At 41.1% G+C, this 23,462-nt stretch overlaps 1 protein-coding gene across 7 annotated transcripts in view; it reads right to left on the minus strand.

Annotated features, from left to right (window-relative positions):
- Window positions 1–23,462, minus strand: part of ESR1 (estrogen receptor 1) — a 408,095-nt gene that overhangs the window by 4,886 nt on the left and 379,747 nt on the right. For all 7 annotated transcript variants that reach the window (XM_032338713.1, XM_032338718.1, XM_032338711.1 and 4 more), the window contains exon 8: window positions 3,804–3,987. In XM_032338713.1, coding sequence (XP_032194604.1) covers window positions 3,804–3,987 — 184 coding nt within the window. The remainder of the gene's footprint in view (window positions 1–3,803; window positions 3,988–23,462) is intronic.

The raw sequence follows: 23,462 nt of genomic DNA on the forward strand, positions 1-23,462 counted from the left end.
GCTTCTCCTTCTCCTTCTGCCTGCTGCTCTCACTATTTGTACTATCTCTGTATCAAATAAATAAAACCTTAAAAATAAATAAATAAATGCAGAAAACAGTTCAAGGACTTCCCTGTTTCAGACGTTCTAGGTGTTTGCTCATTAATCAGAATAAAATCTAAATTTCTTTCATGCACTGCAAGGTCTAAGTGATGGAGCTTCTGCCGAACTCTCAGAGCTCCCCCTGCCCTTCTTCCCCGGCTTATGCTTTTTAGCCCAGCCGGCTTTTGTGCTAGAAAGAAAAACGTAACTGAGCTTTTAAAGAAGGAGCTGGAAGAAACTGAGTTCTTCAGTTCCAGACACGGGTGTCTGCACTCGCTGCCCCCTCTGCCTGGGGCCTCTTTCCCCAAACCTTCAAATGCTGCCTCCTCTGAAAGATCTTTTGCTGCCACAGTCGTAGTGACTTCAAGGCCCTATCGATGGCTTTAGCTGTCCTCTGACATTTACTCTGTTTTCCTCCCAGGGCCAGGACAACCTGAAATTCCTCTCCGGACACACGCAGGCTTATTCTTGCCGCACTCGCATACACCAGCACAGTCAGGGCAAGCTCCCTGCGGGGCAGCGATGTGCCTACCCTGTGGGCCTACAGCAGTGCCAAGAATGTGCTAGACACTCAGACAACAGGGACAAATGGACACAGGGAAATGTGGGTAAATGGCATTTCTTCTTTTAACCTCTGTCCTCCCCATCTTCCCCAAGCCACAGCTCTGCTCTTTCCCCACCCACCACCCATGGAAAAGACATAGAGCAGCTCTTATCGATCTTGAGATATTTTAGAAAGAATTATGTATCATGAGGAAACGGGACCAAAAGAGTGCCCTGGAAAATAGTTGCCTATTTTGGTAGGGGCAGAGTCAGCACAAGCTGGAAACAGGCCATGAAAATCCAACATCAGACTGTTCAGGTCTTACAACACTACAACCTAATTACATATCTAAGTGGAGTTTGTTTGTTTGTTTTTCACTTAAAATGCTGTTAATGTGAAGTGCCCGCTGGATCTCACACTGTCGTGCTTGTGCAACCTAATGAATACCATTCATAGTCACAAAAAATCTGGTGTTAAGTGTTCTGAGTAACAACATATGGCTTGGGCCAAACTTAATAAAACAGAGTCCTGTGATTTAGGCTGGATGTAACAAGGCACCAAAACATTATCGTGTGTGTGTGTGTGTGTGTGTGTGTACACGCATGCACCCCAGTGAGAGAGAAAGAATATGCTCACAGCTTTCACTAGAAGAGCAGCTTCTCTTCAGCTTTTCACACAATTCAAGCAAACTCTAGAGAGTTCTCGCACTGCTGCTGCCCTGTGTCATACGTTACCAATAAAACGACCAGAGCCCTATAAATTTAGTGCAGATATACTGGGGTTTTAACTAATTAGGTTTGCTACTGCTGAAAAGCAGTGGACAGATTTGAAAATTCAGCAATTCCTACCAGCAAATAAAAATCTTCATCTGCAATATGGTTTCTACGATGTCTTGGACCTTCCTAGCCCCGAGTAAAAGCGAATACATTTCTTCAAGGGGAAATCTAGGAGAGGACTGTTATTCTGACACACCCCCTGCTCCCCTCTTTGTAATATTCATAAAAACAACAGAGGGGAAAGGACTGGAAATGTGTACTCTAAATGCAGTCCCCCGCTCTACCTGGCCAAGGTGAGTCCTCTGTTTATGACAGCAGATACGCAGGAAGTCCCTGAGAAACAGAGACTTCAATCACTCTCTCTCTCGAACTTTGGCAAGTGGAAGTCATCAAATGGGAATTTTGAATTCACAGGGTAGGAAAAAAATAATCGAGTCATTCTCATTCACCCATTTAGTCACATATTCATGCACTCAGCAATAATGTTGAGCCTACACAATACATAAAATGGGACTGTGGGGGATACAAAGAAAAATAAGATACATTTTTTTTTTCCAGAAGCTGCCAGTTTTCAGGGTTCTCTCCAGGGAGGGGGACTCTTGGGACTTTGATAGGACAAGCTTCTTGCCACTTGATGCATCATCTCAAGGTTTGAAAGCCCCTTAGAATGTAAGCCAACCCTCCAGACACGGTGGCTCTTCCCTCACAGCCACTAAGAAAAGAAATTTCATTTCTGTTTCTAGGGTCTGGGTGTAAGCCACACAAACTTCATCCCACATGGGTACCTGATTCCTAGTCTCATCACGTCTCCTCATTTTTATGGCCTTTCTGGAGTAAAGAATTTTTTCTTTTCTTTTTTTTTTTTTTTTCTCTACTTTATCTCTGCCCCACTGGCTGAGTTCTGTTCCTGGGAATAGTATCCACTAAGCCTCTGGCCAGCCACTCTACAGGACTATTTGAAATGGAAATAAGACCGCTTTCTCCTTTTGGCACAGAAAGGCTCCATTTCCTTTGTTAATATTCTTCCTTAACTCCTATGCAAAATATCCATGGAGTGGTTCCTATGTGCCAAGCACAAGCTAGGTGGTATTGGGTGCACAGATGATCCAAGATGGGCTGCAGTAACTGCCTTACAGAGTTTCTAGTCTAACTGGGGCAGAGAGCAAAATAAAATGGGCAGCAGCAATCGGGAAGAAGAAGGTGCAAACTCCAACTGGGTGAGGGCTCCGGAGACCCTCCCTGGAAAGAGCACCCAAGCCATGATGGCTTAGCTTACATTCACAAAAACCCAGTCCGCGTGCCACATGCCCATGATCTTAACTTTAGCGTCATTGTGTGACTTGCTGGCCGTGGAACACTAGTCGATGTGACTCAACTAAAAGACGACGAACTTGCCCTCACAGGCTTGCTCTCTTGGACCTCTGCCATCACTATGAGGACAGTATGTCCCAGCTAACCCGCAGGAACAAGGAGGCTAAAAGACCCCCGGAGGCAGAGTCGCCTTGCCAACCTGGAGTCTCCCAGCTGTGCCCGGCCTCCGTCAGCTGCCGCACAGATGTGGGAGTGGACCCAGCGGGGCTGGACAGAGCTGCCAGCCAACCTGCAGCCCGCCCATGAGTCAGAGAACAGTCGTTTACGGCCAGGGCTCAGACTCTCAGGAAGCCCTCGGAAGTTAAGTAGGGTTAGAGCACAAGTTATATGAGCAAAATAAAGGGACTAATGCAATGGGAAGCTACTTCGGGGTTTTAAAGAAAGGAATGACGTGAGTCGATGTGGTATTAGCTGGCCACTCTGGCTCTGATGTGGAGAATGGGTTCGGGGGGTCAAGACGGAAGGCAGGGAGGTGCATCGGGCGGCCACCGTAGAAATCCAGAAGGAACGCTGGCGGGGATGTGGGCAGCAGCAGGGAGGGGTGGCCAGAAGGGGTCTGAGAGGAATGAAGGAATCACTGTTGACTCTCTGAGGCACGAGGCTTAGGGACGGAGAGTCTCTCAGAATTTCTAAGTGTGCATTGGGGGAATACGATGCAGGAACCATAAGGGAGGCGCCCAGGGCCTCCGGAGGACAGGGGTGCTCACAGACTGGCCTTGACTGGTGGGACAACGTGAATGACCAGAAACACTGCCGTGCTCCCGCAACCCACACATTGCCCACCCCTCCCCCCACGGGGCCTTGTGCAGGCTTCCAACTGAGCACAAATGTCACCTCCTCTAGGAAAGCTCTCCGTCTGCCCCATGGCCTAGCCAGACGGCCTCTCTGCCCTCACCTTTACGCCCCTCACATGCCGGGAACTGTGCCAAGAGGGCTATCTGCCTTCAGGCACCGGCACTCTCCAGCCCAGCGGTAACATGTTTGAGAGCTCCTGTTCTGGTGCTCCTGTGGGGAACCCAAGGACGCCTCACCTCATGTGCCTGATGTGGGAGAGGATGAGGAGGAGCTGGGCCAGACGCCGGTGCTGCTGCTGCAGAGTGAGGCCCGCTTTGGCCATCAGATGGATCAAGGTGTCTGTGATCTTGTCCAAGACACGGTGGATATGGTCCTTCTCCTCCAGAGACTTCAGGGTGCTGGACAGGAATGTGTACACTCCTGCATGTGCAGAGAGAGAGAGAGACAGAGAAAGAGGATGAGGTCTAGGAGACTGGCGGTGTGCGTGGGACCGATGCCCAGCCAGCACCTTCCCCTTCCCCTGCCCCACAACCCTGCACAGCAGTGGGGAAGTTTGATCTAAGCAACCCTACAAAATTCCTAATCAATATACATGTCTGAGAGGACCAAGAAACCCATCCGGCCTCCTATGTGGAGCCGACTTCCAGGATTTATCATCAAGATACCCAGGAAAGTCACTGTTTCCTTGGGGCCGTAATGGTGTCACCAGCCACCTCCTCTCTGTCGGGTCTGACACCCACACAAACTATCCCATTAACGCCGACCACAGCCCGAGAGAGGCATTATTAGTCCTTTTCTCAGGAAGAAACCAAAGGGCAGAGAGGTCCTCAGGACAAAGCTGAGCTGGGAATGAAGCCCCACACGCTGACTCCACACCTGGTCATTACCAGGGAAACTCCCAGGAGACCCGTGTCACTCTGGTAAGATGCACGGAGAGCGACAAATGATCTGTTCAGTGATTCAGGTCGTTTTTTTCTAGGTAGGATCTAATTTGCTGTTATGTTTCAGGTCAGGCTTAAGGGCCTTTTCATCCTCAGCTGAAAGGTTTATGATTGCGGGGGGCGGGGGTGGTTCTAGAGGACCCTGGGAACTGCTGTTTTTCACTGCCAGGCATGTTTGGGTTTTGTTTGTTTCCCTCTTGCCTTTCTCCTGGTGACAGACCTGACTTCCTGGGCCACAGGTACACTCAGGACCAAAATTAGACAATCAGGTCACTCGTTCTTTGGGACAGTATTAGCCCTGAGCTAGACAATCAGAGCTTTTTCTGGGATTGTATATGGAAGTTGTGAGATGGAAATCCTTCCCTCTAGGTTGTGAACTTGGAGGGGGAGAATATTCGGCTTTCCTATAGTGCCCCCCTCCCTGCCCTTGGGGAACGCCCATCTGCAGAACTGATTTGAGCCACAGTCAGCAGGGGTGATAGTTACATGGCAGTGGGGAGTGGCCGGGTGGGGAATCCTGGCTCCAGTCACGAAGTCCCACTCTTAACATTGTTTTCCTTTGACCTTGGAACTTCCATAGTCTCCTTTCTAACATTCCCAAATTCCCTTTTTACTTAAGATAGTGGGAGTGGGATGTCCGTCCCTTGCGACTGAAAGAGTCTATTAGAGTTGTGAACTCAGCGCAAGGACCAGAGGAAGGTGAGTGCGAAAGAGATAGAACAACTCAGAGCAAGAGGAAGACAGGACGGATCAGTCTTGGCACCACAGGGATGGATTTCCCATCAGGAAAAAACTCCAGAAATAAGGTCCACCTGAATGTACCATGTTACAAGGTGCAGATGATGCTATATTTTTCTCCAGATGATGCATTATGTATTTATGTATATAAACACTTTTTTTGGTCTATAAACTGTATGTTTATATACACTTTATGTTTATATATAAATATATAAGCATATATAAACATATTTATATATGTTTATAACACCTTATGTATATAAACACTTATTTGGGTCTTAACCTCTGTTGGTTCATATTAACCTCTATTAATCTCTATTGGTTAATTGGGCCCACCAGCCTTCTCCTAAAGAGATTTCTTCTCGTCCTCTTCCTTCCCGTTCCTCAACGGTAACCTCAAGCGAAGACCCAAATCTATGAATCCCTGACCCTATACTGGTAATATGGTGATGGTGACAAGTTACTGCTCACAGCGCGTCCCGTACTGGATCCTGGGGGAAATACCTCCACCATGGAATCCAAAGTAGACAGAGTTGTAATTGCCCAGAATGGAAAATGGCTGAACTTTAAAACAAATAAAACAGCAACAATAAAACCAGGATGGTTAAGATCTTGGCTTACATGAAGTTGAATAGAATAGTGTAGCTTTTGGTACCCTGAGGCACTTTGAGCCAAAGCAAATAGACCACAGAACGAGTAAGCAACAGACAGGCAGTGAAATAAGAAAGAAATTGCTGGATTCCTTTACCTATGTTCCCTGTGAACCGTTGACAGAGAAAGAAAGTGTCCATTAGGAAAAATGCACATCCAGGCATCCTGGGGTCTGCCTGGAGGCGACGGAGAGCAGGAAAGGGGTGCACCAGCGGGTTGGAGGTCAAAGGCACCTCGGAGCTCCTCCAGCCCCACCTCCCACTTCCCTCTCTGTCATCACACACATCCAAGTGTCATGTCTCCCCACGGCCCTGCGTCTGGATGGGTATCCTGGGAACCTGCCCAGGCCACACTGCTGAGTTAAACCAACTCTGGTGATGCATTTTCTACCAGTTTCCTCTTTTGTCACCACTGGGGATGCTGACCTCATTCACCGAAAATCCCGTTCTGGTTCAAGGGAACCAAAGACACGAGGAGCAAGCAGGGTCCAGGTGACATGCAGCCGCACCTGCTCGTCTCCCACGTGTGCATGCCTAGAGGCTTTCACTAAAGACCTACTTGAGCATGCACTACGATACTTAACAGGGATTCCAAGCCTTATTTCAAGTGTTAATGTTTTAAGTGAGGATTGCCAGTGGAGAAAGAGTTTTCTTAACACTGACTCTTGGGCTGCAGGCCATTCTCAGAATAAGCCTGTTTTTCTACTCCTGTTTTGGCACCAATACAGCTTATCATTTCTTCCTTGTCAACAGTTGCTTCCTTGCTGTGTAAATATACTCGGGAATAAAAATACAGTCCGTTGAAATGCCAGTAATGGACAACAGCAGCCACCATCCTTTTGGGCTTTTCTGGCAAAATGTGGCCCATGTTTGCTACCTGTTGCCCCTAAGGAGACTTTTGTGAAAAACAACAGAAATCCAAAGTCCCAGAATACTTCAGGTGCTCCGGCCAATGAAAAACTGGGCTGCTGGTAATTTCCATATCCCAGGTGGTCTCTGCCACCCTGGACAGCTGCACCACGGTGCCCAGCAGCCCAGCGCCAGTGATCAGACAGTGAGGGCCTTCAGAAATATTCCTGCAACAAGACTGGCTTTGCAACTCCCAGAGCTGCTCCAAATCCCCAAGATGGAAAAAACCAATCTGGATGTCATTATCCAGTCTTAAAATGTTATTAGCAAATCTGAGCTTCTACATACTCTGAATCTTGGCCAACACTGGGAGATGCAGGAAGAGTCTATGGAGAAATCTGGTGGTAGAAAAGAAGGGGGAGAGAAGCCACAAGGACCCCCTCCCCCGTACAGAAGAGACCGCAGCCAATCTCTCTCGCTCTCTTGCTCTCACTGACTCTTGATTCCACTCTCTTCCTCCTCTCATTCTGCTTGGATCTCCTTGTTCTTCCTTCTTCCTTCTTTTCTCCCCATCTGCTTCTTTTACTTGTCCAGATAATGGAGTCTTCTGGAAGCTGGAGGAATGCAGGCATGGGCACTGAGGGTGTATATGCATGTGGTCATGCCCAGAAGGAAGACCTAGCACAACCAACCATGGACCTGCACTGGTGGCACATCTGACTGCTCCGGAGGGAATGAAAAGTTCCAAGGCCCATGGCTCAGCAGTTGTTTCAGGACCAGTTCTTCAAAGAAGGACCGTGTTTTCTCTTCCAAAAGGAAGAAAGTGACAGTAGACCCTGAGAGAATCCTTCACTCTACGGCAGTTTAACCAAATTTAAAAAGAGAGAGAGAGAGAGACTCAAAGGGTAAAGGTAGCAAAGAAAACTCCTCAAGTCCACAGAGGTAAGTAGTCTGGGCCAGCAAGCTGCCACTGCACTTGCATCAAAAGGGACTTCTCTTTCTATCCTGCTCACCCAGGGATTAGTCCTTAGGTCAGCCTTTAGGCCTTTAACCCTAAAGTAAGCCAAGAGCATGACAGCTCAGAAGTGCCTTCAAGACTGGCAGTTGGATGAGCATCCATTGGCTTTGTGCTTCACCTATGACTGCAGCTGGACTGTGCCCTGTGGGGCATTGGGACAGCTCATGTGGCTACAGCTACTTAATGGGAGAGACCTGTTGGATGTCCTACAAGGTGTGGGACAGTCCCAAAAGATGAAGGATATTTTCTTGAATGTACTAATGAATTAATCCTATTATAAATAAAAATTCTGTAGCAAAAAGTTTTTGCAAGACTGTACACAAGAAGTCCAGTATGCAGGTGTCTATATAGCAGGGGAAGCTTAAATGGAATACTTTTTCTCAAAATTATTAAAAAATTTATTCACTTGATGTAGCCAATTGAATGTATTACATAAGCTTTCCAACAATATGGTTAGTTGAAATGATTTCAGTGCAGGTGTACAAGTACTACATAGGAAACATACCTGGTTGCAATTTATAGAACAGATTTCTTCTAAACAGAAACAGAATCAACTATTATAAAACAGTAGACATTAATGAAATATTGTGGTTTTGCACCTATGTGTTTTTAAATAATTTTGTGGCACAGTAAGAAATCCATTTTGTGAAAAGTACATGTTAAAATTATTTTGGGGTTCTTGTCTTCTGTCTTGGACAGACATTGTCTCCAGGGATTTCCCTCAGATTTCTTGATCACCACTTATATGTATTGTTGTTTCTTTTTCCAATTCATCATCACTTCTCCATTGCTTATCCAAAGGAAATTGTCTCTAAGGCCTTTTTAAGTTCTTAAAAGTTATGAGCATTTGAGATCAGATATGTTTTTGTATAAGAGTGTATTTCAGATATAAGAACATACAGAGACTGAAAGAGAAGGGATGAAATAAGATATTCCATGCAACTAGAAATGAAAAGTAGGCATAGCCATACGACATATGATGTAGTACTTATGTCAGAAAATATAGACTTTAAAATAACAACTTTAACCAAAGACAAAGAAGGGTATTACCTAACAATAAAAGGGTTAATCCAACAAGAGAATATAACATTTGTAAATATTTATGCACCCAAAATAGGAGGGCTAGAATATAGAAAGCAGACATTAACAGACCCAAGGGAGCAATACAATAATAGTAGCGGACTTTAACAACCCACTTACCTAAACAGATATAGCATCCAGACAGAAAATCAGTAAGGAAAGACCAGCCTTAAGCGACATGTTAGAGCAAAGGATACAGAGCATTCCATCCAAGAGCAGCAGAATACACATTCTTCTCAAGTGCACATGGAACATTCTCCAAAACAGATCACCTTTTAGGCCACAGAAAAAGTCTTGGTAAACTTAAGAAGACTGAAAGCATACCAAGCGTCTTTTCTGACCACATTGGTACAAAACTAGAGATGAGTAGAATAGGAAAACTGGAAAAATCACAAATACAGAGAGATGACACAACATGCTACTAAAGAACCAATGGGTCAATGAAGAAAACAAATACCTTGTGAGAAATGAAAATGAAATACAACAGCTCAAAATCTCTGCGATGGAGCAAAAGCAGTTCTAAAAAGGAAGTTCATAGCTATAATGGCCTACCTCAAGAAATAAGAAAAATCTCAGATAAGCAATCTAACTTCACACTGAAGGATACTAGAAAAAAGAACAAATGAAGCCCAAAGTTAGTAAGAGGAAAGAAACAATTAAGATGAGAGCAGATATAAATGAAATAAAAACTGAAACACACAATAAAAAAGACTAATGTAACTAAGAGCTGCTTCTTTCAAAAGATAAACAAAATTGACAAACCTCTAGCTAAATTCACCAAAAAAAAAAAAAAAAAAGAAAAGAAAAAAGAGAGAGGGTGCAGATAAATACAATAAAAAATCAAAGACAAGTTAAAACTGATGCCACAAAAATACAAAGGATCATAAGAGACTATTACAAATAATTGTGTGCTAAAAAATTGGACAATCTAGCAAAAAATAGATAAATTCCTAGAAACACACAGTCTTCCAAGATTAAATCATGAACAAATAGAAAATCTGAATAGACCGATTACTAGTAAGGAGATTCAATTGGTAATCAAAAAACTCCCAACAAACAAAAGCCCAGGACGAGATGGTTTCACTGATGAATGCTACCAAACATCCCAAGATTTAAGACATATCGTTCTCAAAATCCTCCAAAAAACTGAAGGGGAAGGAGTGCTCCCAAACCCATTTTATGAGGCTAGCACCACCCTGTTACCAAAAGCAAGGACATTACAGAAAAAAAAAAAAAAAGAAAGAAAGAAAGGGAAAGAAAATTGCAGGTCAATATCCCTGATGAATAGAGATGCAAAATCCTCAACAAAAATATAAGAAAACTAAATTCAATAACACATTAAAAGGATTATCCACCATGATAAAGTCCAGGGATGCAAGGATGATTTAACATCTGCAAAGCAATGTGATGTACCACACTAACAAAATGAAGAATAAAAATCATTTGATCATCTAAATAAATGCAGAAAAAGCATTTGAAAAAATTCAGAATTCATTTATGATAAAAAAAACATTCAACACAGTGTGTATAGAGAGGAAGGACCTCAAAATAATGAAGACCATAGGACAAACCCACAGGTAACATCATACTCAACAGTATGATGAAAAGCTGAAAGCTCTTCCTCTAAGATAAAAAATAAGACAAGAAAGCCCACCCTAGCTACTTTTTTTCAATATGGTATTGGGACTTCTAGCCATAGTAATTAGGCAAGAAACCAGAAATAAAAGACATCTATATTACAAAAGAAGAACTAAAACTGTTGCTATTTGCAGATGACTTGATACTATATGTAAAAAATACTAAAATCTCCACAAAAAAAAAACCTGTTAGAACTAATAGATGAATTCAGTAAAGATGCAGAATACAAAAACAAAATTCAGAAATCGGTTATGCTTCTATAGCAAACTGTCAGAAAGAGAAATTTAAAAAAACACTCTCATTTACAACTGCACCCAAAAGAATAAAATCCCTAGGAATAAATTTAACCAAGGAGGTGAAAAACCAGTAATCTGAAAACTATAAGACACCACTATCACCACCACCACCAACAACAACAAAAAATGGAAGAAGACACAAATAGCTACATTGATATCCATGCTCATGGATAGTAAGAATTAAGATTGTCAAAATGCCCATGCTATCCAAAGCAATCTACATATTCAGTATAATCTCTACCAAAAGCCCAATGGCACCTTTCACAGAACTGGAATAAATAATTCTAAACTTTGCATGAAGCCACAAAGGACCCCAAATAGCCAAACCAATCTTGAGAAAGAACATATATCTACTAAGGGGTTAACATTAAAAATATGTGAAGAACTCAAACGACTTATCATCCTTCTACTGATGTGATTATTTACTTGAAAAGTGAAAAGCCTGTTCATAACCTAATCCTTGAGCAAGATTTACTGTTACACTAGTATTTGTGAAATCACAGTCATTCAAGTCCTCTTTTAAGTGGTCTCAAAGTGAGAGGGATCACAGTGAAGACAAGTGTTCTTGCCAGAACCCAACATGAGAACACAGTGGTCCATCTGGCATCACCATGTACTACTCACGGGTACCCTCTTGGCACAGATGACTATGAGATCATATGCTAATGATTCAGTGATATTTACCAATTTAGTATAATTTTTAATGAAATCTACTAAAAATCCTAAAAGGTAAATACTTGGTATGTCAATACTTTCAAGCTGACTCAAAGGACAAGTCCTATAATGACTTCACATGGTGAAATTGATGAACTGACTTAATTGACTTGAGAAGAAATCTTAAATTTATACTTAAGAAAATAATTTAAGTGACAGCCATGTGTCTCGGTTTTGTATTGAAGTATAATTGACATACAATATTATATTATTCTCAGATATAGAACATAGTAATTTGATACTTACATAGATTATGAAATGATCACCATGACAAATCTAATTACCATCTGTCACCATGCAAAATTTTTATGCTATTATTGACTATATTCCCTGTGATGGATACTACATCCCTGTATCTTGTTAATTTTATAACTGTTAAGACTGTGCTTCTTAATTTCCTTGACCTGTTTCATCCATCTCCCCACCCCCCTCCCCTCTGGCAACCACCAGTTTGTTCTCTGTACCTATGACTCTGTTTCTGTTGTTTTATTTGTTCATTGTTTCGCTTTTTAGATTATACATATAAGTGAAATCCTATAGTATTTCTCTTTCTTGGACTCCTTTAATTTGGTATAATACCCTCTAGGTCCATCCATGTTGTTGCAAATGGTAAGATCTCATTCTTCTTTATAGTTGAGTAATATTCCATTGTGTGTATACACAAACACACAAAACACACACACAGTTCTGTATCTCACATCTTCTTTATTCATTCATCTATGGGTGGACATGGACACTTGGGCTGCTTCTATGTCCTGACTACTGTAAATAATGTTGTGACCAACGTAGGGATGCATATGTCTTTTTGAATTAACATTTTCATTTTCTTTGAATGCCCAGAAGAAGAAATGCTGAATCATATGGTTGTTCTATTTTTAATTTTTAAAGGACCCTTCATACTATTTTCCACAGTAGCTACTCCAATTTACATTACCACCAACAGTGCACGAGGGTTGCCTTTTCCTCACAGCCTAACATTTGTGATTTCTTGTCTTTCTGATAGTAGCCACTATGAAAAGAGTGAGATCGTAACTCACTGTGGTTTTAATTTGTATTTTCATGATGATTCAGGATGTCGAGCATCTGTTCTTGTGCCTGTTGGCCATCTGGATGTCTTTTTTGGAAAAATGTCTATTCAGGTCCCTTGCCCATTTTAAAAATTGGATTGTTTGTCTTTTGCTGTATATGTTGTCTACCTTGGATATTAAATCTTTATTGGATACTTCATTTGAGAATATCTTCTCCTAGTCAGTGGGATGTCTTTTCATTTTGCTGATGGTTTCCTCCACTATACAAGAGCCTTTTAATTTAATGTTGTCCCATTCATTTGTTTTTGCTTTTGTTGTCCTTTCCTGAGGAGACAGAGCCAAAAAAATAATACTAGACCGATGTCAAGGCAGCTATAGCCATGTGTTCTTCTAGGAATTTTATGATTTCAGGTCTTCAATCCATTTTAAGTTTATTTTATATAGGGTATAAGAAATTGGTCCAGTTTCATTCTTTTGCATATAGTTTTTATATATTAAATTGCAGTTGTGTGGGAGAATGGGAAAAATGAGTGAAGGGGAGAAGGAGATACATGTTTCCAGTTATGGAATGAATAGATCACAGGAATAAAAGGCACAGGATAAGGAACACAGTCAATGATATTATAATACTGACATATGAGGACAGAGGGTAGATACACTTGGAGGAGCATAGCATAATGTATAAACCTATTGAATCACTATATTTTACACCTGAAATTACTGTAATATTGTGTGTCAACTATACTCAAATTTAAAAATGGCAGTTTTTAATATTTGTAGTAAATTGTATCCTAACCTTATACCTTTTTAGATGATTCCATTATGGGTCCATGTTTTGCTTCAAAGCTTTATTTTGGTTAGTTATATCTGTAACGTATAAAGAAAGCACCGAGGTTCTGATTTTTGTATTCCTCAAACAGTCAACTACTAGGTTTCTGAGGTCAAGAAGAAGATATTCTGAAGGAACATTTGATGGAAAATGTGCAGCCCATCTATTACAGAGGGATTTACTCACAAGGTTCCATGCAGAACTCCCAGTCCTAGTAGCTTGCCTGGTCTCAGAAGGCCTTGAGGGTTTCATTTTTTTCCCCCCCAGAGAAGGTAGGCCAAAACAATCTGCATAAATTCTTTTCCCTGGACTTTATTTTTCTTGCTTGGCATTTTAGGGGTAATGAGTGACAACACAGAGCAGGAAGCAAGTCTTACATGTTGGAGCAGACTGTGTTTTCCAAAGGTGACCACAACAATATTTCCCATTCAACATGCTTCTCTATGATATGATGCCTGCACGCCTCCCCTAGAGATGTCCAAGCTATGCCCTCCCTTGAGTCTGGGTGGACCTGTGACTTGCTTGTAATTAAAAAAATAAAAATGGACTGGAAGTGATGCTGTGTGACTTCTAAGGGACTATCACACAAGGCCATGCAGCTTCTGCCTTGTCAGCTGGGACACTGGCTTCTGGAGCCCTTGCCACCCCTAGAAGGGGCAGTGCACCAGGCTGTGGGGGAGCAGGGAAGAGAGACCACAGATAAGCCCCTTCACTGACAGCTCCAGCTGATGTCCCATCTGACAGCCAGCACCAACTGTCAGCTTGTGAATTAAGACACCGCAAGGTGACTGCACCCAAAACTATCATGAGTCTCCCCATCTGAGGGATGGGGGAAAAAGGACAAGATATTCCCTGTGCCCTAGCCAAATTCATGATCAAGATAATACAACCTTTTTTTAAACCTATTTTGGGGGTAATTTATTACACAACAGCAGCAAGCAGAACACACCTGGATTATCTGCACAAAATGCCCAGAAAGGAAAATGATCCAGAATGGGCAGATTGGAGATTGGACTCCTGTGCTGGTACATCATGAAATGAAACAACATCTGGATACTTCCTCCACATTATGAACACTACTGACTATCAACGCCTTAATCCAGACCTTGACCTTCAGCCGTGATACAATGGTAAAGGCCTGAACTCATCCTATTATATGCAATTAACAATTTTCTGTAGAAGCCATTAGCCCTGACCACTGCCCAGCTTATTATCAAAACACCTGGATCTTCTCCTAACTGGCAACCCAAAATATCTGCATCTGGTTTCTCACCACCAGAGAATAAAACACTCCCAGTTTTCAGTTCCATTTATCCTTATCAAGCCTTAATTGTGAGAAACAGACTTTGTAGAGATTTGCCCAAAGGAGAGTTTTTATGTTAAACAACTGGTCTATTTACTTTTATTTTTATTAAAAGTCTGTGAACCTTGTAATGGAATGTGTTCTCCTCTATGCTTTGGCCAACAGAAGGAAAGTTAGAGCCAAATTTGTGGCCTGCTCCACAGAACTGTACAGATGTTCTTCTGCATGCTAATTCGACTCCTGGATTCATTATTTCAGTCACTCTATTTTCCTTTTTTATAAATTTTGCCAATTATCGATTTACTCCTTTGTGTTGCATAGAATTTTACGAAGCCATTTCAAATTCTCTGTGAAAGAGGCTATATGTGCATCAAGTAATTAAAAAGACATCCCTCCACCTTCTGCCAAATCAACAGTGTTAGTGTGAACGCAAATGTTTATAAATATTCATCTGACTTAGCTTCGAAGCCAGAACAAAAGTGCCATATGATTAAGAATATATTATAGGCAGAAATGCGCATGAGCTCATCCCCCCGAATTGAAGAGCACAACTTGAATATCTTGCAATGTTCAGCACTGGTTGCTAATAGAGGAAGGTCGCACATTCTTGGTCTTGATTTGTATGTTTATCTCCAGAGCCACAAGGTTTCAGATATAATTTCTACCTAGATATAAAACCTTGATATAAAACTGAAATGGCTGATAATGCTCCGTAATGGCATCTGTGGTTCTTTGGGTTTACCAGTTTCATCATTTTGAGTGAACATGACAGTAGATGAACATTATATTGATAAAGGGCCACATGACTGTGACAGGTTTCTCATTTTTCCGTAAGGAGAGAAAGGTTATATTACATTGTAAATAGGAGATGCAGAATTCCAGAATTATAGATTTAAAGGGGGCCTTACGTTCATCTAGTTCAGTAGTTTTTAAACTATTTTGAGAATCAAAACCTCTGAAAAATGTGAACCTCATTTAAAACCCTCACATTGGGGCACCTGGGTGGCTCAGTGGGTTAAGCCGCTGCAGGCTCAGGTCATGATCTCAGGGTCCTGGGATCGAGTCCCGCATTGGGCTCTCTGCTCGGCAGGGAGCCTGCTTCCCTCTCTCTCTCTCTCTGCCTGCCTATCCATCTACTTGTGATTTCTCTCTGTCAAATAAATAAATAAAATCTTTGAAAAAAAAAAAACCCTCACATTATAAACTTGGTGAAGTGAAACTTCAAAAGCCGGAGAATTGAAGGAAGGGGGCTGGATCCTACTTACTCAGCCTCTCCTCCTCCACCAGAGCCTCCTTCTAGAACATAAGTCTTCAAGCAGAAGAATGTTTAAAAACCAATGATCATAAAAGAATGAGAAGACAAGCCACAGACTGGGAGAAAATATTTGCAAAAGATACCTGCTGAAGACTCTCACACAAAATATACAAAGAACTCTTTTTTAAAAAATTATTTTTATTAACACATAATGTATTATTTGTCCCAGGGTACAGGTCTGTGAATCATAAAAAAATATAAAAAGAACTCCTAAAAGTCAACAATAAGAAAATGAACAACCCAATTAAAAAATATTATTAAAATAATATTAAAATTTGCACTGAACCAGATTAAGATCCCGAATAGTGAAAGCAATTCTGAGAAAGAAGAAAAAAGCTGGAGGTATCACAATTTCCAATTTCAAGATCTACTACAAATCTGTAGTAATCAAAATAGAAGGATACTGGCACAAAAACAGACATGCAGATTAATGGAACAGAATAGAGACCAGAAATAAATCCAAATTTATATGGTCAATTAATCTATGACAAGGGAGGTTAGAATATACAGTGGGGAAAAGACAGTCTCTTCAGTTAGTGGTGTTGGGAAAACTGGACAGCCATATGCAGAAGAAGAATGACAATGTACCACTTTCTAAAACCATACACAAAAATAAAGTCAAAATGGACTAACAACCTCTATGTAATGCCTGAAACCACAAAAATCCTTGAAAAGACCACAGGCAGTAATCTTTTTAATATCAGCTGTAGCAACAGTTTTTTTTTTTTTTAGATATGTCTCTTAAGGCAAAGGAAACAAAACCAAAAACAAACTACTGGTACTACACCAAACTAAAAAGTTTTTTCACAGAAAAGGAAACCATCAAGAAAACAAAAAGATAACCTAATGAATGGGAGAAGATATTTGCAAGGGACATATCTGGTAAGAGGTTAATATCCAAAATATATTAAGAGCTTATGCAACTCAACACCAAAAAAAAAAAAAAAAAAAGTCTTTTCAAAAAATGGGCAGAGGACCTGAACAGACCTTTTTCCAAAGAAGACATCCAGATGGCCAACAGACACATGAGAAGATGCTCAACATCACTAATCATCAGGATAATCTGAATCAAAACCATAATGACATTACCTCACACCTGTTAGAATGGCTAAAATCATGAAGACAAGAAATAACTGTTGATGAGAAAGTAGAGAAAAAGGAACCCTATGCACTGTTGGCAGGAATGTAAATTGGTACAGCCATTGTGGAAAACAGTATGGAGATCCCTCAAAAAATTAAAAATAGAAATACCATATGATCCAATAATTCCACTACTGGGTATTTACGCAGGGAAAACACAAACACGGAAAGATATTTATTGGAGCATTATTTACAACAGCTAAGACATGGAAGCAGCCTAAGTGTCCACCAGTGGATGAACAAATATGAAAATGTGGTATCCCTACACAATGGAATGTTACACAGCCATAAAAAGTATGAGGTCATGCTATTTCGGACAAAATGGATGGACCTAGAGGGTATTATGCTACATGAAACAACTTTGACTGAGAAAGACAGATGCCATATGATTCCATTTGTAAGTGGAATCTTAAAAAATGAATAAACAAAAAGCAGAATCAGACCTCTAAATAGAGAACCAACTGACATTTGCCAGAGGGGAGGGGGATAGGTGTTTGGACAAAATGGGTGAAGGGGAAAAGGAGATACAGGCTTCCTGTTATGGAATAAGAACAGTATGGGAATAAATGCAGAACATAAGGAAGACAATGTCATTGTGAAGGTGATGATGTAATGGGACAGATGGGAGCTACACTTGTGGTGAACATGGCATAATGTATAAACTTATCAGATCACTAAGTTGTATACTTGTAACTAACATAACATTTTGTGTCAACTATACTAAAAATTTTTTAAAAAATGGGCAAAAGACCTGAATAGATACCTCACTAAAGAAGAAATATACAGAGGGCAAACAAGCATATGAAAAGATGCTCCAGGTCATGTGCCATTAAGGAACTGCAAATTAGAAAAACAATGAGATACCACTATACACCTATCAGAATGTCCCAAATCTATAACACTGACACCCCCACATGCAGGCAAGGATCTAGAGAAACAGGAGCTCTAGTAGGAATGAAAAGTGGTATTGCCACTTTGGAAGACAGTTTGGCAGGTTCTTATGAAACTAAATATCCCCTTACCCTAAGATCTAATAATCACCCTCCTTGGTATTTACCCAAATGAGCTGAAAATGTATGTCCACACAAAAACCTGAACATGGATATTTATGACTGCCCAAACTTGGAAGCAACCAAAATGTCTTACAGCAGGTGAATGGATAAATCAACTGTGGTGCCTCCAGACAGTGAACCATTACTCAGCACTGAAAAGTAATGAGCTATGCCGCTATCAAGAGATGTGGAGGAATCTTAAAGGCATATTACTAAGGGAAAGAAGACAACCTGGGAAGACTATATACTATATATTATATGATTCCAACTCTATGATATTATAAAAAATGCCAAAACTATGGAGAGAATAAAAAAAGATCATTGTTTTTGAGGGAGGGAGGAAGGAAGACTGTATGCACAGAGTAAAGGGGACTGTTAGAGCAGGGAAACCATGCCAGAGGTTGCTATCATGGTGGGTATGTGCCATTATCCATTCGTCAAAACCATGCTTGACAACACCAAGCATGACTAATGTCAACTATGGATTGCGGGCGGTAACGGTGTGTAATATGGGTTCATCAGTGGTACAACAAATGTACCATTTTGGTGCAGGATTTTGATAGTGGGGAAAGCTATGTGTTGGGGGTAGAGGAGGTACATGGGAAATCCCTGTACCTTTCACCCATTCTTGCTCTAAACTGCTCTAAAATATATAACTGTTCTAAAAAATAAAGTCTATAAATAAATAAACAAAAATTAAAATAAAAAAATTTTTTTAATGTAAAAACCTCCCAAACCCACTGATCCCCTTCAGTGACTTTAATCATTGGGAAAAGGCTCTAAGAGTTAGGGAACCAGGCCAGTGGCCACTAGAGCTAAGAGGGGTTTAAGGCAGGACAATGAGGCTGGATTGGCCTGGGGTCACCCTGTCAGTAAATAAGTGACAGAGCTGGGACCAGAACCCAGATATCCTTCACACCTAGCCTACTGCTCAGAAACTACACAGAGAATTTCCTAATTTCAAGGTTTGTGAGAAACTAGACATAATTGATAATGGGCTCACCTCCAGAGATATTTGAAAAAAACTAGTAATTGTCCTGGAATGACTTAGGAGCAATGCAGTCTTTCAAAACCATGCAGGATGGTGCGGAGAATGGAAGGAACACAGTGTACATGGACATCTTCTAAGAGTCTCTTTAATTAAGAACTTTCACCAAAATGTTGACAATGATTACTTTTGTGTAGCAAAATTATGAATCCTTAGGAGATTATTTTTCTTGGTGGTTTTCCTGTATTTTCCAAGTTCTCTGCCTTGGGCATGTAGGACTTTCATAATTTGGTGGAGGAAAATGCTATTAAAAATACAAAATAAAAGTCCCTTTCATTCCTATTATTTCATGAGCTTTGTCGGAGCCTGGACTGATGAGAGAGAAATACAGCTAGTGAATGGACATTCCAAGGAATGAGGAGCTTGTTGTAGAGATATTACTTATCAAATTTTCATAATATTTCTATCATCCCTAAGGCTGTTCACATTTCTGAAACTCTTCAAGGCTTGTCACTTTGACGAGAAATAAAGCTAACACTTCTGTCACTAAAGCTGCTGAGAATAATTTTCTTATCTGGAAATGTTCCTAACATGTCATCAATAACCCAAACTAATGTCTAAGTACAAAAGAGGATCAGCTTCAAAAACTGGCAACACTTTTTGTCCCCAGAGGACTTGCGAGTTGGAATGCAAAGAAGCATGGCACTGAAGTTTTACTAGGAGATGCTGAGTGTTTGGCTTTCACTGAATGCGTAGGTTATGTGCTCTTACTCGAAGAGTGACATTTGCAGGCGAGTAGGGGGAATGAGGTAACTGGGTGATCACATTAAGGAGGGCACATGATGTGGTGAGCATAGGGTATTACATAAGATGGAAGAAGCATTGACCACTACCTCTGAAACTAATAACACACTACATGTTATTTAATTGAATTTAAATTGTAAAAAAATGAGTGACCTTTGCTATATCAAGAGAAAGAGCAAATGCTTCTTCACCTGTCAAAAAGAAGATGAATTTCCCCTGGGGATAAAAATACATGTGTATAAAAAAAAAATTAAAAAAAAATTAAAAAAAAAAAGAAGATGAATTTTACATTCTGGGTTTAATTCATCATTGTTGATGCCAGTTTTAAAGAATGAACAAACTGCTCCTGCTGGTCCCTTCCCAACAGCCCTGATTAGCCATCCTTAGGGCCGACAATTGTTCTGAGTTGGAGCTGGACTAGCTTGCTCAACATCTGTCTGCTTCCAGCTGTGAGAATGTGGAGACAGGCCTGCATTTGATCCTTGGGGCATCAGCGACATTGGACAGGGTGCTCTTAGAATGGGCAGCCCATCCATCACCAGAGAATGACATGATTGGAATAGTAGTAGGCTCAGGCAGTAAGCTGCATCTTCCAAGTTCATTAGGGACTAGGAAAGGTCATCTCATTCTCACAAAGCCCCAGAGTCCAGAGCAAATGAAACCACAGAAGGAACCAAGTTGTCTTTCCCTGGATGAGTTTCTAATCTTTAATCTTATTCGATTGCTTAATATTTTCCATTTGGGGAAAAAAGCCTCTAATTGTAATGATGATATTGGCTTATATTCTTAAGTTATCTTGCTCTGACATTACAAACCCATAAGGCTGACAGGACTGTTTAGAATTATTATTTCTCTTTGCTGGTTGAGGAAACCAATGAAGAGAAGCGTACTTCCAGCCATTCAACCTGGTGTCTTTCTTTTTATAAATATCACTTTTAAAAAATCAGTGGTAAAGGAACCAGGAGCAGAAGGTGGAACATAAAATAGCAGGCCTTTGTGCACTCTGAGCTTGGAATAAGGGCAGGTCCAGTATCTGGGTAAGTCACAAACCTTAAATTTAACATAACAAGCACCTATACAGACAATAACATAAAACAAAATTCTCTAGGTGATAATTGGCTTCAAAAGGGGCTAACTTGAAGGTTCCTAACATGACGCTTATAATATGACTGATGAAGAAATTGCTACCTATGGGTCTTTCACAGCAGAGGGCAGTAACTGGGCAGCCGAAAGCCATCTGCCCTCTCCCACCTGGCCTGCGGTCTGTACTCACCTGTCTTTCACATTGCATGATAAGGTTACAGTTACGTAAAAGTGTGATTTGATAAGGCTTTCCAGGACCATAGGTAACACAAATCAAGAGCCTTTTGTACCATTTTACCAGCAAACCTAATTCTACAAACACCAAAAGTTATAACCAAATGTGGGCAAAAGATGTAGGAAAAGAATGCAAAACAAGCATAGTTTATAAAACCAGAAAAAGAGAAAGCACTTAAATGACTAATATCATATTTGTTGAATGCATGAGGATATATCCTCCTGAATGATGATGCAGCCATTTAAATATTAATTTTTAAAAGATTTTATTTCTTTATTTGATAGACAGAGATCACAGGTAGGCAGAGAGGCAGGCAGAGAGAGAGAGAGAGGGAAGCAGGCTTCCTGCTGAGCAGAGAGTCTGATGTGGGGCTCGATTCCAGGACCCTGGGATCATGACCTGAGCCGAAAGCAGTGGCCTAACCCACTGAACCACCCAGGCACCCTAAAATATTTTTTATGGAAAGTATATGTGTATAACACTAATTAAAATGTGTAAATATGGGGAGGAGTCAAGATGGTGGAGAAGTAGCAGGCTGAGATGACATCAGCTAGCAGGAGAGCAGCTAGATAGCTTATCTAAACATTGCAAACACCTACAAATCCAACAGGAGATTGAAGAGATGAAGAGCAACAATCCTAGAAGCAGAAACCACTTTCTGAAAGGTAGGACTGGCGGAGAAGTGAATCCAAAGCCACGGGAAGATAGACACCCGGGGGAGGGGCCAGTTCCCGGCAAGCGGCAGAGCAACGGAGCACAAAATCAGGACTTTTAAAAGTCTGCTCCACTGAGGGGACATCGCTCCAGAAGCTTAACTGGGGTGAAGTCCATGCGGGGTCAGCGTGGCCCCAGGTCCCGAGAAGTCACAGAAGGACTGGGGGTGTCTGAGTGTTGCAGAGCTTGCAGGTATGAGAACGGGGAAGCCGGCTACAGAGACAGAGCCGAGAGTGAGCTCACAGCTCGGGGTTACCTTGAACAGGTCACAGGTTGGATGAGCTCAGAGCGCAGCCGGAGGCCAGGGAGATGGGAGTGATTGAGCGGTTTTCCCTGAGGGCGCACTGAGGAGTGCGGCCCCTAGCCCTCAGCTCCTCCAGGCTGGAGACTGGGAGGCCGCCATTTTCACTCCCGTCCTCCGGAACTCTACGGAAAGCGCTCAGGGCACAAAAGCTCTTGAAAGTGAACCTGAGCTGATTACGTAGCCCAGGCCCTGGTAAGGGCTGTGCCATTCCGCCTCGGGCAAAGACACTTGAGAATCACTACAACAGGCCCCTCCCCCAGAAGATCAATAAGAAATGCAGCCAAGACCAAGTTCACTTACCAAGGAGAACAGTGGAATTCCAAAGGAGGAATAAGCAAAGCATGGAATTCATGGCTTTCTTCCCATGATTCTTTAGTCTTGCAGTTAATTAATTTTTTTAATTTTATTTTTCTTCTGCTAATTTTTTTTAACTTTTACCCTCTCCTCTTTTAACTTTTTAAACTAGTTTATCTTAATAATACCTTTCATGAAAAAAAATAATCTTCTTTGAACCTACATTATTATAGTCATATTTTATCCTTCAATGTATCTAACTTTATTTTTTGTATACACGTAGGGTTTTTTCTTCTAAAAAATTTGGGGTACAACTTCTTCTAATAGATCAAAATATACCCCAAATCTAGCTCTGGGCTTGTTCTAGTCTCCAGCCCGAGCAAATTCTCTCCACTTTCTTTACCTTTATTGTCCCAATCAACTTACTTTATCAACTCCTTCTTCAGAAATTTTAAAAATATATATTTTTCTCACCTTTATAGGCATATTCCATCCCTTCATTGTGTTTACTCTTATATGTTTTTCATTCTTTAAAATTTTGGGAGATAGTTTCTTTGAAGAGACCAAAATACTCACAAAATTAAGTGGGTGAACCTGTTCTATTCACCAGTCTAATGTATATATATATATATATATATATATATATATGTTTTTTCTTTATTTGTTTTCTTTTTTTAAACTTTTTTTCCTGAACTTCTTTTTATCCCCTTTGTCCTTCCCATGATTCAGGGTCTTTTCTGATTTGGTTAAAGCACATTTTCCTGGGGTCTTCACCACCCTTTTAGTATTCTATTTGCTCCTTCATATATTCTTATCTGGACAAAATGACAAGGTGGAAAAACTCACCACAAAAAAAGGAACAAGAGGCAGTACCGAAGGCTA

Source organism: Mustela erminea, chromosome 4 (genome assembly GCF_009829155.1).
Source record: "Mustela erminea isolate mMusErm1 chromosome 4, mMusErm1.Pri, whole genome shotgun sequence".
In the NCBI taxonomy this organism is placed as follows: Eukaryota; Metazoa; Chordata; class Mammalia; order Carnivora; family Mustelidae; genus Mustela; species Mustela erminea.